General features: G+C 46.5%; 1 protein-coding gene across 6 annotated transcripts in view; it reads right to left on the bottom strand.

The window, feature by feature from the left end:
• The window catches only part of ACTR3B (actin related protein 3B), a 980,748-nt gene that overhangs the window by 873,962 nt on the left and 91,413 nt on the right, over window positions 1–15,373 (bottom strand). For 5 of the 6 annotated variants that reach the window (XM_034965311.3, XM_034965315.3, XM_034965313.2 and 2 more), the window contains 3 exons: window positions 13,959–14,084; window positions 12,629–12,712; window positions 10,829–11,747 (listed from right to left, as the gene is read on the bottom strand). The exons of the other annotated variant lie outside the window; for it this stretch is intronic. In XM_034965311.3, the coding sequence (XP_034821202.1) occupies window positions 11,652–11,747; window positions 12,629–12,712; window positions 13,959–14,084 (306 nt within the window). In that variant the 3' untranslated portion in view covers window positions 10,829–11,651. Of the gene's footprint in view, window positions 1–10,828; window positions 11,748–12,628; window positions 12,713–13,958; window positions 14,085–15,373 lie in introns of those variants that run through there. 6 annotated transcript variants of the gene reach the window in all.

Below are 15,373 nucleotides of genomic sequence, written 5' to 3'. Positions count from 1 at the left end.
TTGAGGTCAGGAGTTCGTGACCAGCCTGGCCAACATGGTGACACCCTGTCTCTACTATAAATACAAAATAGCCGCGTGTGGTGGTGGGCATGTGTAATTTCAGCTACTCGGGAGGCTGAAGCAGGAGACGCTTGAACTTGGGAGGCAGAGATTGCAGTGAGCTGAGATTGCACCATTGCACTCCAGCCTGGATGACAGAGAGGCCATGTCTCAAAAAAACAAAAGAAAAAGAAACAGGGAAGGGAAGGAAAATCTGATGTCGCAGTGATCACAGCCACACTTACCAACTCCCATTGGTTAATGCTGTCAGAATCACCAGCATCTGTAACTCCTTTCCCTCTGGGGTGTCTTGTTTATATTTGAAATGGAATTCCAGTAGATGGAAATTATATCCTTTTCTAAAAGAGGCTGCTTAAGTGCATTCTGAAGAGAGTAATAGATTGAATTTCTCCGTTATCTTAGATGATGAGTATGAGCATAAAAAAGCAATGAAAAATAACAAAAAGAAACGCCAAACAGTCCATTTTGTTAATTATAATCTTTCTGCTAAGTACCAAAATACCCTCTGTAACTTCAATTCTCCTTATGTATCACCGACCATCAAAAGCACAATAATCATTTCTCCTCAGTCCACAGTAAAATATTCCAAAGTAAAAAAAAAAAATCCTTTTTAGAAACCAGCTTCTCTCTCTCACTAAACACAGTCCACTTACACAAGTCCCTCCACAGAGGCCCCATCTGAAGGCAGCCCTTCACGGCAAGCCCCATACGATGGCTCCCTGACTCTGCCATCTGGTCTGGAGATGCAGTGGCCCTGACTCTGCGGTGGCCCCAACTCTGAGGTCTGGTCTGGAGGTGCAGTGGCCCCGACTCTGCGATCTGGTCTGGAGGTGCAGTGGCCCCGACTCCAAGGTCTGGTCTGGAGGTGCAGTGGCCCCGACTCTGAGGTCTGGTCTGGAGGTGCAGTGGGAAGCACCAAGGCTCTGTGCCAAGTCCCCACAGGCTCCTGCTCAGGACACAGTGCGGCTCAGCACATTAACGACAGCTCTCACAGCCTTTGTTAGCCCAAAGTTTCCTAAACACATCTGACTTGGAGCTAGATTTTTCACATCTCTGCTGTACCAAGGGAAGGCAGGAGCAGCTGCTCAATAGGAAGCCATGGTTCCCCGGGCCAGGACCGAGTAATCGGTGTTGTTCCCCTCCACAAGGTCACCGGTTTGACTCCTGTGTAACAGTGGACTTGACTGTGTCTTATGGACACAGACTGGATTCTAATCCCATCAGCCCTTTCTCATCACAAGTCATCGCCTCCTGGTAAAAGGGGAGGGTGGGGAGAGGTGAACTTGTCAGTCTAGCAGTCTGTAATTCTGTCATGCCCACAAACCCATCTCTAATACTGGTGAAAATGGACACCAAGTCCAGTTCCTGGTCCATTCAAACTGGCCACGCACATCACCGGGGCGTAAGGTTGGAGCAGGTGCAATTCCAGTGTTCATAGCCCAAGGCTTCCCAGAGCAATCTGCTGTAATGGTAGAGTTTAAATTAAATTATATATAAACACTCAAGATGCATACCTCTTTGTGTGAATGCATCAGTTGTTTTATTTTTAAGAAAAGGGAAAAAAAACTGAAAATCTGTCCCTGGGTGTGGTTACTAAGCCCTATCAACATTACTGTTATTTCACTTCCAAGGGAACTCAAGCACCTACTTTACTCTGTCACAAATATACAACTTCTCAGAGTACTGGCACAATAAACTTAGTACACAAATGATTACTAGTGGTTTAGTGATTAGCACTAAATTACAGAGGACATTCCCCCGGGAAATGATGCTGTTCATAAAATCTCAGCACAAGGGCTGTCAGCTCTTTAAAAGTCACCTGACTGTAAATCAACCCGGACCTGAACTGCACATGACCAGAAAGTTTATAATGCTATTAATCTTTGCCATTAGGGGACATTAAGTTACGTAGAGTGTGGCAATCACATTCTTAAACTCTAATTCAGGAGAGCTGTAATTATATCATGCAATAATGTTTTCATTACCCATAAAGTTTAATTTATCATGGACATAAGACCTAATGAATAAATATGTAAAACATGCTAATTCAGCTCAAGAAAATGATTGCATAATCAGAAATGCCCATGCAGTATACCAACCTAATTAAGATAAAAGATGTCAGTGAAAAATATCAGTCATTTGTACCTTTATAGCCCACAAAGTTACTTCTCCAGCCAGCATATTCCTAATTAGTATCTATGTGTCTAGCTCTTTCTCTACGCTGGGCTATATCCTAACTTCTTCTTTAATAGTTCTCAAATACCCCTGTTCTGGACAAATCACAGAAGCTTTTTTCCTACAAAAGAAATAAAGCAGAGTTGGGGGTGGGAGAGAAGACAAACTACTTCTAAATCTAGCAAGAGAAATGATCTTATTGGCACTTTACATTTTAAAACTAAAATCGAGCCACATCCACTAGCTACATATTTTGTTACACTAAACCTCAAAAAGCTCATTCCCTTCCTTCAGCTAAAGGTTGTAGTATGTTACCCTTCTGATTCTGGAGTCCCTTCTCACATCCTTTATTAACTGCCCAGAGGGAGACACACAGTTCCTCCATGGCTCCCATGCTGTATCTACCAAACCATACGACCTGTTTGCTGAGGCCATCTTTCTGGAGCTGCCGTTAGAAAGCACAAGAGCAGGCCGGGCACAGTGGCTCATGCCTGTAATCCCAGCACTGTGGGAGGCCGAGGCAGGTGGATCATTTGAGGTCAGGAGTTTGAGACCAGCCTGACCAACATGGTGAAACCCTGTCTCTACTAAAAATAAAAAATAAAAAATTAGCCGGGCATGGTGGCATGTGCCTGTAGTTCCAGCTATTCGGCAGGCTGAGGCAAAAGAATCTCTTGAACCCGGGAGGCAGAGGTTACAGGGAACCGAGGTCACGCCACTGCACCAGCCTGGGTGACAGAGCGAGACTGTCTCACACGAGAGCAGCATTCCCGTACAGCCTGTGCAGCCCACCTCACCTCTCCTCCTCCAGCTCTGCTCCATGACTCTAGAGAAAAGCTCCACCTCTCGGGCAAACCTTCTAGGTGTGTCTATGCAGCACATATCCAGGCACCCACTCTTCCGTTAAAAATCTTTTCATGGCCGGGCGCAGTGGCTCACGCCTGTAATCCCAGTACTTTGGGAAGCCAGGGCGGGCGGATCACGAGGTCAGGAGATCAAGACCTTCCTGGCTAACACAGTGAAACCCCGTCTCTACTAAAAATACAAAAAATTAGCCGGGCGTGGTGGCCTGTAGACCCAGCTAGTTGGGGGGCTGAGGTAAGAGAATGGCATGAACCTGGGAGGCAGAGCTTGCAGTGAGCTGAGATTGCGCCACTGCACTCCAGCCTGGGCGACAGAGCGAGACTCCATCTCAAAAAAAAAAAAATCTTTTCATGTGTCCCAGGACTTTGTTCTTAGGATAAGGACCAAAATGCATAGCCCAGCCCCATGTGGACAACTTCACCTCTTTTCTTGAACATCCCGCACACTCGGCCTTCTTTCTTAAAAGGCCAGGCAGGCTTCCTTCTGCTCCAGGCATTTGTCTTAGTGACTCACTAGACGTTGCTAACATTTTGCTATATCTGACCTACAGAAACAGCCATTTCAAGCTGTTAGGCTGGTGCAAAAGTAATTGCGGGTTTTGCCATTAAATATAATTGCAAAAACCGCAATGACTTTTCCATCAACCTAATAATATATGCCTCTTCCTGCACTGCTGTCCCTCCACCTCGTGGCCTGGCGGCCTCCAGTCCCCTGCAGCTCTCAGCTCCACCTCCCCTCGGCGCCTCCTTCACACCTGTCGCTCATACCCCATTCCGGGCCTGCTGTGAGTTTCCTGGCACCCTGTACTTCCTCTCACAGGCCTTTGTGGTTTGTGATGATATAGCATGACTCTGGGACCCACGCACGTCCCTCTCTTCTGCTGGGATGGAAGCTCCACATCATCAGGACTGTGTCCTCCGACGGGCACTTGGTAAACAGGCGATCCAGAGCTGAGCAAGCGTTCGATAACTGACGGCTTTTCCTTCCATGCATGGAAGGCCCCGGAACTGTGCCGTGGCCGCAGTTCCACATCCACACGTCCAGCCCCTCACATCAGCTTCCTCAGTCGCCCTTCACGGCTCATCTTTCTACCACGTTCTCATTCTGAGTGGCTCAGAAATGTGGGATCCTGGGACCATGAACTCCACTACTGCTTGTTACCATCGTCTCACTGGGTGAAGGGAAGGAAAGAGACAGAGACGGAATGACTGACGTGAGCAAAAACGGAGGACCAGCCAATGGCAATGCCAGGGTCTGCACTCAAGATTCTGGGTGACCCACTCTCTGCTCAAGCCCCCAAGCTCCTGCAATACAATTATAAAAATGGCGTACAGCTCACTACGTCAAAAACACCTCATCATACGGTCGCTATTGCCAGTCACAGATGAGAAGCAGAAAAAAGATGACTCAAGGCCAACGTACATCTGACCCCTAAATATTAGAAATACAGCCAATGTCCTATCATTTAAATTTTGCAGGCCAGGCATAGTGGCTCACACCTGTAATCCCAACACTTTGGGAGACTGTGGTGGGAGGATCACTTGAGGCCAGGAGTTTGAGGCCAACCTGGGCAGCATAGCAAGACCCCATCTCTACAAAAAATAAATTAGCCGGGCGTCGTGGTGTGGGCCTGTAGTCCCAGCTACTCCAAAGTCTGTGGCAGGAGAATCGCTTGGGCCCAGGAGATTGAGGCTACAATGAGCCATGATCACACCACCGCACTCCAGCCTGGGCGACCGAGCGAGACCTCGTCTCAATAAACAAACAAATTTTGCTTGACATCATAAACCCTTAGGTTTATAATTTTTTTTAATAATTTAAAGCTGTGTTCTTTCTGATTAAAACATTTAAAAACTTGAAATTCCTAGCAACAATATGACATTAACAACTATATACATATATGATTATACACACATACACACGCACACAGAAAAAATAATCCACGGCAGTCAAAACGAAAAACGAAAAAATCAAAGCTGAGAAGTCAACCTGCAGAGAATGAGCCACGGCTTACTTTTAAGAAACCAATATAGGGTAAAAAGAGCTAATATTTTAAAACTAAAAAAAAAACTTTCACAGTGATACTAAGATCAAGCTATAGTTTCTTTTCCTCTTTTTAAAAAGATTTATTTCTGTCTGACCAAGTGAAATTGAAGTAATTGCCAATTAGAACCCCATGTAATTATTTTGCCAATCAAGTTATATTTCTATTTAACAAGGGTGACAGATACTTTTAAAAGAAACATTATGAAATATTCTTCAATTAAGTAAAGAATTATTTAACAGATAAATATTCTTAATGGGCCTCTCTTGTGGTTTTCAATAAGCTTTGCACTTGATTAACCCCACAAGCCTGTCTGGCACAATCGTAATTTCTACAAATGAGATAGAAAGGAGGGATCATAAAGAACGAATTAATCACCGAACGATCTGCACTTCAGTCACACGAGAGCTCATTATTCATATGAGTAAAGCTGTGGAATGAGCTACGACTGCCATAAAACACAGGCACATCTTCGAGGATTCTGCAGGGTGATTGCTCCACCGGCCTCTGGCTGGCGGCACAGCAGACACAGGCAGGCGGCAGCCTTAGACAAGCTTGATCCTCTACTCTTCAGGTTCCCAAAACCTCCTGAAGTCCAGGCCCAAGAGTTAGATTTTATGATACCATTAAACTCTTAAGGTAACGATAGCTACATCCTGGGTGCTCACCGTCCTACAGTTATCCAGACACACAATGTGTCTCAGCACCAGAGCACACGCAGCCCAGGAAAACCAGTGATGCCTTCTTCTTGTCGGATAGGAACTTAGTTAAGTGTCTACGGGGCACCTATCGGGCCTTGGGAAGGCCTCGGGGGTTCCCAAGATAAGCACCATACGGCCCCCATGTTCCAGGACGTCAGTCCAGCTGTCGGATAGGAGCTTAGTTAAGTGTCTACGGGGCACCTACCGGGCCTTGTGAAGGCCTCGGGAGTTCCCAAGATAAGCACCATACGGCCCCCATGTTCCAGGATGTCAGTCCAGCGAGGGACACAGGTGTCATTGGTGCACTGGTAAAGGAGAGAGGCTGCCTTCTACACACAGAGGGGCAGCGGCAGAGGAGGGTGAACATCCCGGACAGGCAAGAGCACTCCAGGGAAGGGAACAAACACCTCCAGGGGGGCCACTCAGGGCACCTTCCACCATACTGCCCCCAAGTGGCAAGGCTATGGAACATGCACAGCCCAAAACAGAGACATCCTCATGTGGCTCAGACGGGATGACTTGGTCTGGAGCCTAGTGGGGAGACAGCTGCCACGCAGGCAACCCAGGGCTCCAAGTGGCTTCCTTTTCCTTAGATGGACGATAAAAGTGATTCAATCATATCAGCTACAGTGGTAAGAAAAGCCCCGTGAGTCTGCATTCTACAACTACATACTAGTATCTTTTTTCTAACCCTTTCTTAATGGAATTCCTAAAGGCAATACAGTTCATGAATCTAAAATTCCCTTTTCCTATGCTGAAACTTTTTTTAAACACAATTTTGATAAGTAGAGCTCTTAAGACACAGCAACTGCTTTGTAACAGAATAATAATAATGGCTAGAATTTATTGAACACTTACTAGGGGCTAATTATGGTTCTAAGCACTCAGATTAACAACCGTCTTGTATTTGCCTTGTAACATAAAGCCAGTGCACCTGATAAGACATGTATTAACAAAGCGCTGTGAACAAAAATGAAAATAATTTTACATCTAAACATCCCGCATCAGTAGCTTCCTGGAACACGTTACATACCAAGGGATCTGGATTCGAGGGGTATTTCCAGCTCCCCATGGCCATTTCCAAACTCTTTCTACTCTACTATCTGATGAAGTCATGCTGCAGATTCCTATCACTGGGTTTTACCACCCGGTCTCTCACCAGTTGCTATGACCTACTTCTACAAGACTGGAGAAAATAGATTCAATATGACTTCTCGGTGTCCTGGCTGTGTGGTTTTGGCATGTTGTTGAATTTCTTTCAGCCACAGCTTTCCTGTCTGGAAAATGGGAGTAGCAATACCAACTTCATAGGGTTCGGTTCAGGTGAAAGGAGGCTACACAGCATCACTCCCAACGTGGGGTGACTCTCGGCGCAGTGCCCAGCTCACGGTCAATGCTCAGCTCCTTGCCACCCCCGAGACTGAGGCACGACTTCAGGCAGCTGGACCAGTCTTACTTTCATCTCCACCCCCACAGCCTCCTGCGTGAGCCAGCACCCACCAGACAACCTATCCAATGCCCTTCTCTCAAAATTCCCTACATTCTTCCATTTCCAGTGAATTTAAACTCTACACAATCACCACTTCGATGACCCTGCTATCACTGAGAGGTGCTCCACCTCTGAAATCTTAATCAGTATCGTTCTTCAGGACCACAACCTCCTAACCTTGAAGCCCAGGGCCGCCAGTCCTCAGACGCCTCCATTCCTCCCAATCTCTCATCTCCCTCTGCTCCCACCCTACCTGGAGTCCGTGGTCCCTCATGTTAGCAGCAGAGAAACCCCGTCTACACCTGCCTGCCCCCAGGACACCTGCCCCACCCATCATCACATTTGCCTGGCAAAACCCAAACCCCAACCCCTAAGAAAGCCTCGCCTTCTTCCCTCCTCAATTTAGGCTACATGGAAATGGAAACTCAATCGGAGAGAGTCCCCCACCCACCTGCAGTTGGTCAACGCAAGCACCAGGTGCCTTCTGCGTTTACCCTTCCTCCCTCTGTAAGCGATGCGGTCACCTCCCCCGTCCTCAGCAGCCCTGATTGGGGCTCCTCTTCTACAGACCCCACTTCAGGAGTCTTTTCTCTCATTTTTTCCCCAACCCTCACCATATGCAGAAACAAACTCATAAGCTTCATGTTACTTAGTCTAATCTTGGCTTAAAAGTTCATGAAACAGAAGCTAAACCCTCAGGAACAGCTGATGAATATCCCCAAAGAAGTGAGAGGCTGTTTCCTCAGGTGTGTTGGAAAGAGCAACTCTGAGCCAGCGGTGATATCTTCTTAGAAAGATAATGTTTGTTAAATATTCACATACTAGTTGCCAGATTTTTTTTTAAGTTAAGGCCGTTCGTATCATATTCTCACCATCATAAAGCTGAGTTTATGTCTAAATCTGTTGAACAGGGCAAAGCAACTTCCTGCACTTTTTAAGAAGGTCTCACTCTGTTGCCCAGGCTGGAGTGTGTGGCATGACCCTGGCTCCTGCAGCCTTGAGCTCCGGGGCTCAATGGATTCTACCACCTCCACCTACCCAGTAGCTGAGACTACAGGTACTCGCCACCACACCTGGCTCCTGCACTATTAAAAGGTTTAATAGTCCTAAAGACTGTAGACTTATAATTTTAGAATTTAACGAGTGTATTTGATGAAATGTTTTTTACAGAAAACTGCTCACCTGGAGTTGTAATTTTGTCATAGGAGGTCGATTTTACCCATCAACTCTAGGAATACTTAACTCATTTCTATATTATGATCTAACTAATTCAACCTGAACAAAAGGTATGTGCAGATTTTATCAAAATTACTAACTGTAAACATTTTTCTTCCTTATAAAATGACAGGTGCACATGACCATCACAGTTCATTTCTATCTATAGTATCTGCCAGGCTTACTGAATAAACAAAAAATGATAACTCACCTCTATTAACAGGAAAAGGACCATTACAATTCTCCCACAGATGAGCAAACAGAAAACAGGATCTCATTTGCTTAAGGAACAGCCAGAATTGGTATTCAGATCTTTTTGAGTCAAAAACCCTTCCTTCTGCTCATAAGCCTTTCAGATCCAGCTACGCTGGCATTGCCTAAGGAGTTTAAAAACAAAAAGCAAAAATTGGATGCCTTCCCTGGGGCGCCTATTCTGATTCTCTTAGTTTGGGATGGGTCTTGCCCAGGGTTGAGAACCACAGCATCATACCTGTCACATTGTAATGGATCATTCTGTCCTGTCAATGTAGGTTTAAAACAAAATGTTCTCGGCCTGGCACGGTGGCTCACGCCTGTAATCCCAGCACTTTGGTAGGCCAAGGCGGGCAGATCACCCGAGGTGGGGAGTTTGAGACCAGCCTGACCAACATGGAGAAACTTCATCTCTACTAAAAATACAAAATTAGCCGGGCATGGTGGTGCACGCCTGTAATCCCAGCTACTTAGGAGACTGAGGCAGGAGAATCGCTTGAACCCGGAAGGCAGAGGTTGTGGTGAGCCAAGATCACGCCATTGCACTCCAGCCTGGGGGACAAGAGCAAAACTCCATCTTAAAAAAAAAAAAATTAAAAAAAAAAAAAAATATATATATATATATATTCTCCCACAGTTGACAAACAGAAGTACAATCTCAAAGCTAATCTTGTACCAAAGAAGGCACATGGAAGCTTTGGGTATCCTGTGGTGGAAGGACAGCTCATACAGCTCTAGCTTAGCCAGGCTGCCACAGCACTGACATACAGAGTGGTGTTATTCCCAGGGTTTGGAGAAGGCGCAACAAAGCACCTGCCAACGCACAGATGCAGAGCAGAGGTGGGAATGACGGTGCCCACTGTGAGATGTGCAAAGCATGCTGAATTGGGCGGGGCAGGGTGAAGATGGGAGTATCAGGTAGGTCCCTGAATAGCATAGAACTAAGAGGAAAATGGCGTTAGAAGGAACGGCTCTCGCTACCACGTTCAGGGTGCAAAGGTGTGACTGAAGGCAGGCAGACCAACCGGGAACTTGATGCAATAAAATGGCTGGAAGATCATGAGAAGCCAACGGTACAGCAATCCCGAGAAGCAGCAAATCCCCCAAGGGAATGCAGAGAAACACTACGGATGAGGGGAGAACCAGGTGGTACCAGACTCTTGACTGGGGAGACTGAGGGCCTAGCACAGTGACAGTATCAGAGATTTGGTCAACTGAGGTTGGTAAACTCAGATTTCACCATACTGAGTTCAATATTAAACTTATTTCTAAACTCAAATAATAACATAACTTTTTTTTTCTTGTTTTTGTTTTATTTAAGACATGGAGTCTCACTCTGTCACCCAGGCTGGAATACAGTGGCTCAATCCTAGCTTACTGCAGCCTTGACCTCCTGGACTCAAGTGATCCTCCTGCCTCAGCCTTCTGAGGAGCTGGGACTTCAGGCGCACACCACTGCACCTGGCTACGTTTCTTTGTGAAGGCAAATTTTCTGAGAACAAAACATATTTCATTCACCTCCTTTGAGAGTGAAACTAAGGAAAAAATTTTAAAACAGAACAAAAAAAAACATACTTCACAACTTAGAAGAAATACCATAAATAACAATTTTTAAAGTAACATAATTATAAGAATAATATGAAGAGTGAAATCAACCTAAATCTATTAATTGAGCAAATTACCTTTCAAGCTAGCAGTCCATTCAGCAAACATCAGAGTAGTTACTGAAAGCTTACAGTCATGAATCCTGAACTTCTAGGAAGGAACATCAGAAATCATTAGGCACTCCTTCCCACTATACCCCAGATTCAAAAACCATCTCTGACGGGTTATCCAGACTCACGATACCCCCAGCGATGGAGTGGTCACTGCGGGGCAGGCAGCCCACACCATTCGCGAAAAGACATTTCCTCCCACAAGCTGGGTATTAATCAAATCCTCCAATGATGTAAAACAATGTCAATATTCTTTAAAGGAAGCACAGCGACAGGGAGAAAACCAACAGACCACCACACTACAGCAGAAAGATATTTATAAATATTCTAACAGCTTTTATTACAATGGTGCAAGGAAGTATTTCATCCAACACTCACCGACAACAAACCATCATCTTCTATAAAACAGCTCCAGAAAGTTCAAACAAAAAAAACTAAAAGATACATGTATCTGTAGTAATTCTCATACATTACTGTTTAGTGTTCAAACTTCATGTCACTCCAATAAAGTATAATCATTTTCTAGCAAACATGTGGCAAAAAAGTTTGCTGTTTTATTTGTTTGCCTATAAACATATCAGAACATGCCTCACAATTAAAAACTTTGGATTACAGCACTCCATGACATCAATATCTATTCGTGCTTAGTATCAGCCAGTTGTACCAAATACCATAAAATACAAAATGATAGGAAATATAAACATCGATTTGTATTTCAAGTTTAAACATTTTATTTACAAAAATAGGCTGGGAGGAAAAGGGTTTGCGCCCCCACATTCTCTCCTGGGACCTAACGATTTTGCGCCATTTTCTAATGTTGTCTTCTCTAACAATTTTCGAAGTCACATTTGGATTCCTTCAGAATTGTATTTGTCAGCTAGCAGCTCGGAGGAGGAGGAGGAGGGAGAGCGAGGGTGAGGAGGGCGGAAGAAGGAGGAGGCTGGCAGACAGCGCTCGGCACACGGATAAATGGCTTTTACTGAAGGGCCCGCGCCGCGCCTCATGCACCGGCAATGCAAGCACGCTGCTGGGCAGCAACACCGACGTCGCTATTTACAGAACGGCGGCCTTCTCTGGGTTCTGAAGGACACTTGTTCCCCAACGTGACACCATCGAACGACGCGTTCAGGCAGACACTAGGACATGACTCCAAAGACGGGGTTGTGGCGGCAGATGCTGGGCCCGTACTCTTCATAGTCCTTCTTGGTGTGGCAGACCTGAAAGAACTCGGGCTACGAGAGGCAACAGGCAGACAGAAAGACACTCATTTCAGAAGAAAGTCAAGGGAACCAGCTACCAAGCAGGCAAGACACTCTCCTCATCCCGGCCTCCACCCTCCCTCCCGGGACCGCTGCTGCAAGATTTTACCTCTCTGATGTACTAAACTACTAAATGGGGAGTTATTTCACTTTTTAGAAATTTCATCAGCCTCTATCTTCTTAGGACCAACCAAATGCCGGTCCCCCACTAACAATGTGTGAGCTATTCACAAATTTGAAGGGAAAAAGTAATAATTATTCGGAAAAGTCACTGGAATTAATGATTAATGCAGGACTTTTTTAGATTATTTTTGGATTCCACTTACCATGTTTTCTGTAACCCCTAATTAGCAAGGACACGTGATAAATGTGTTGTGTGATTATTAAGATATAGTTTATATCAGGCCGGGCACAGAGGCTTACACCTGTAATCGCAGCACTTTGCGAGGCCAAGGCAGGGGGGTGGATCACCTGAGGTCAGGAGTTTGAGACCAGCCTGGCCAACACAGCAAAACCCCATCTTTACTAAAAATACAACAAAAAAAAAATGAGCCGGGCATGGTGGTGAACGCCTGTAGTCCCAGCTACTCAGGAGGCTGAGGCTGGAGAATTGCTTAAACCCGGGAGGCAGAGGTTGCAGTGAGCTGAGATCGCACCATTTAACTCCAGCCTGGGCGACAGAGTGAGACTCCATCTCAAAAAAACAAAAAAGATATAATTTATATCTTATAGAATTGTCTGTTTAGAGCCACACGATTAGGGCACACACTATTTCACCTTCGTAGACAGTATTTACCCAAACTCAACCGAGAGCACAGGAATGGAGACACAGAGCCCTCAAGAGAGGGACTTACAGTCGAGGCCAGCATGGAGCCTCCGAACCACACGGCGTAGCGCTGCATGTGATGCGTGACCACCTGGACCTCCACAGGCTTCGGCTGGAAGAGAAAGCAGCTCTCACTTACCCCACACCCACAGACACATCTGTGATCCAATCATCCCCCGGCTGACGAGACCACGGCTGCACCCAGGGCCGCCCTCCTCTTACTGGAACAAGCACCACCTCACACCCAGCGCTCAGTGACTCTCCGCCCCTGCTGCCAAATCCCCCTAAGACCTACCAGAATCCCAGCCCCCAGGGCTCAAAGGAACACAGTGCACCCGGCAAGCAGCACCTCCCTCTCTCAAGGCTCAAAGCGTTAAAGTTCAAAAGCACAAAATCCAAGCAATTAACCCCACTGCTTTTTTTTTAAACCTAACATAACAGATGTTCTGGCACTGTAGAGATCACCCCAAATAAGATTAACCATCCTCAAAATAATAAAAGAAACTGTGCTTTTCTGGCCGGGCGTGGTGGCTCGCACCTGTAATCCCAGCACTTTGGGAGGCCGGGGCGGGTGGATCACAAGGTCAGGAGATCGAGACCATCCTGGCTAACACGGTGAAACCCCGTCTCTACTAAAAATACAAAAAATTAGCCGGGCTTGGTGGTGGGCACCTGTAGTCCCAGCTACTCATTCTCCTGCTGAGGCAGGAGAATGGTGTGAACCCGGGAGGCAGAGCTTGCCGTGAGCCGAGATCTCGCCACTGCACTCCAGCCTGGGTGACAGAGAGAGACTCTGTCTCAAGAAAAAAGAAAAAAAAGAAAAGAAACTGTGCTCTTCCAACAGTGGACTCGTGGGATCTCTTCCTTGCGCCCACTGCCCCTATCGAAGCCCACTCTTGGTTAGAAGCCCACAATGATCACCAGCTACTTAAGAATTACTATCTTGGAGGAACGCCTTGTAACTCCCTGCTAATATTAGTTATTTTCATTTAATGAGAACATTTCCGAAGGACATGAAAGATCCTCACCATAAATTAGTCCCATCTCCTTGGGACACTGGTCATTACACCCCATGCCTGATCTCTTACGACACAAAAGGAAACTGCTGGCAGGCATGGCCAGGGAGAGTGTGAAGCTGCCGTTGCTGTGTCACCAGGACCATCGGTCTGAACTACCAGCCTGGAAGGAACTCAGGCAGCAAACCTCCATGGTCATGTCACAATGCAGCTCAGAAAGCGATGAACACTTGTTTTTATTTTACGCAGCCCAGACAAGCTCCTTCGGCTCTGTGTCAGGAGGGCCCCGGTCAGGCCTGGGGCAATAGCCTCAGGCACTGCGTGGAGGCCTCTGGCTCCTACCTTGATCCTCCCGCCGCTGAGCTCCTCGCTGAGCCTCAGCCTAGCATCCACCACTCTCTTCAAATCCCTCTGCAGTCGGCGTCCGAAATCCCTGAACATGGTGGAGCCTCCTGAGAGTACGACATTCTACAAGACACAAAGCAGAGGGAGCCCTGGGTAAAACCGCCCGCCCACAGTTCCGGGAACCACCCACAACAGAACTCCCACAGGTCCCATCGCTTGTGGGCATGACACATCGGCCCTATGAAAGATGCGAACAAAAGCAAACTTCATGCTATTGGAAAAGTGTAGATTTTTTTTATGGAGACAACAATGTGCCACAGATGGCTCCTTAATCCTTTCCTCAATTACAGCAAAGCAAAAACAAGGCGATCCTGCTCCCTCATGCTCCCCCTGCCAACCCCTCACATGGACCAGGAAGCCAAAACAAACAACAGAAACTGTCCAGCTGACTTGAGCCAAAATAACACCAGCTCTCCCGCTGCTCCGCCTTAACCATCACTGGGGGAAAGTCTTCTAATGGGTGCTTGAAGCTTCTCAGGACAATCTTGGGAAGAAAGCATCCAAGTTACCAGAAGGAACATTCTCAGGTGAGCCACCCAGCCAGCACTGCCCTCCAGGGCCAAGACTCGCTCGGTGGCCACCCCAGAAGCTCGGTGGGGGGCTGAGGAAGGGGAAGCACTCGCCTGTCCCGCTCCACCTGCCCAGAACCCGAACCAGCCCTCTGTCCAGCATCTCCGCGTTGTCGACCCTGCCCACCTGTCAGTCATCCACACCGTCAGCTCCTGACCTGCAGCCACTGACATCCTCATGGTTTGATGGCCCAGGTCACCCGAGCAGCCGGTCCTCTTCTGATGTATGTCAGAGGCCACAGTGGCCTCACCTACGTCACTCACCTCTCGCCCTCTCACCATGGGGCACTGCATCATCTCACACCCTCACAAGATGAGGAAGGGTGAGTACGGTACAGAAAGGTATTTTCAGACAGACAGAGAGAGACCACATTTATATAACTTTTCCTACAGTATATTGTTACAATAATTATTCTACTTTAGTAGTTACTGCTGTTCAGAAGTCTCTTACTGTGCCTAATTTCTAAATTAAACTTTATCATAGGTATGTATGTACAAGAAAAAACACAGTATATATAGGATTCGGTACTATTTGCAGTTTCAGGCACCCACTGGGGGTCTTGAATCATATCCTCACTGACAAGGGGGACTAGTGTATCTCCTGATTGAACTTTCTTAGAGAAAACACCTTATGTGAAAACTACATAAGGAAATTAATCCTTCAAGGAGTCAAAAAGCCCTATTTCCTTTAAGACCCTCTAAATATGTTAGCTATTCCCGAGTTCCTGAGCAACTACAGAGCTCTCTGCTTTCAGGCACTCCTCCCAGTCAGCTCTGAGTGTG

The sequence above is a fragment of the Pan paniscus genome, chromosome 6 (genome assembly GCF_029289425.2).
Source record: "Pan paniscus chromosome 6, NHGRI_mPanPan1-v2.0_pri, whole genome shotgun sequence".
Lineage (NCBI taxonomy): Eukaryota > Metazoa > Chordata > Mammalia > Primates > Hominidae > Pan > Pan paniscus.
Note: the sequence above shows the minus strand (reverse complement) of the source record. Positions and strands in the feature narration are given on the sequence as shown.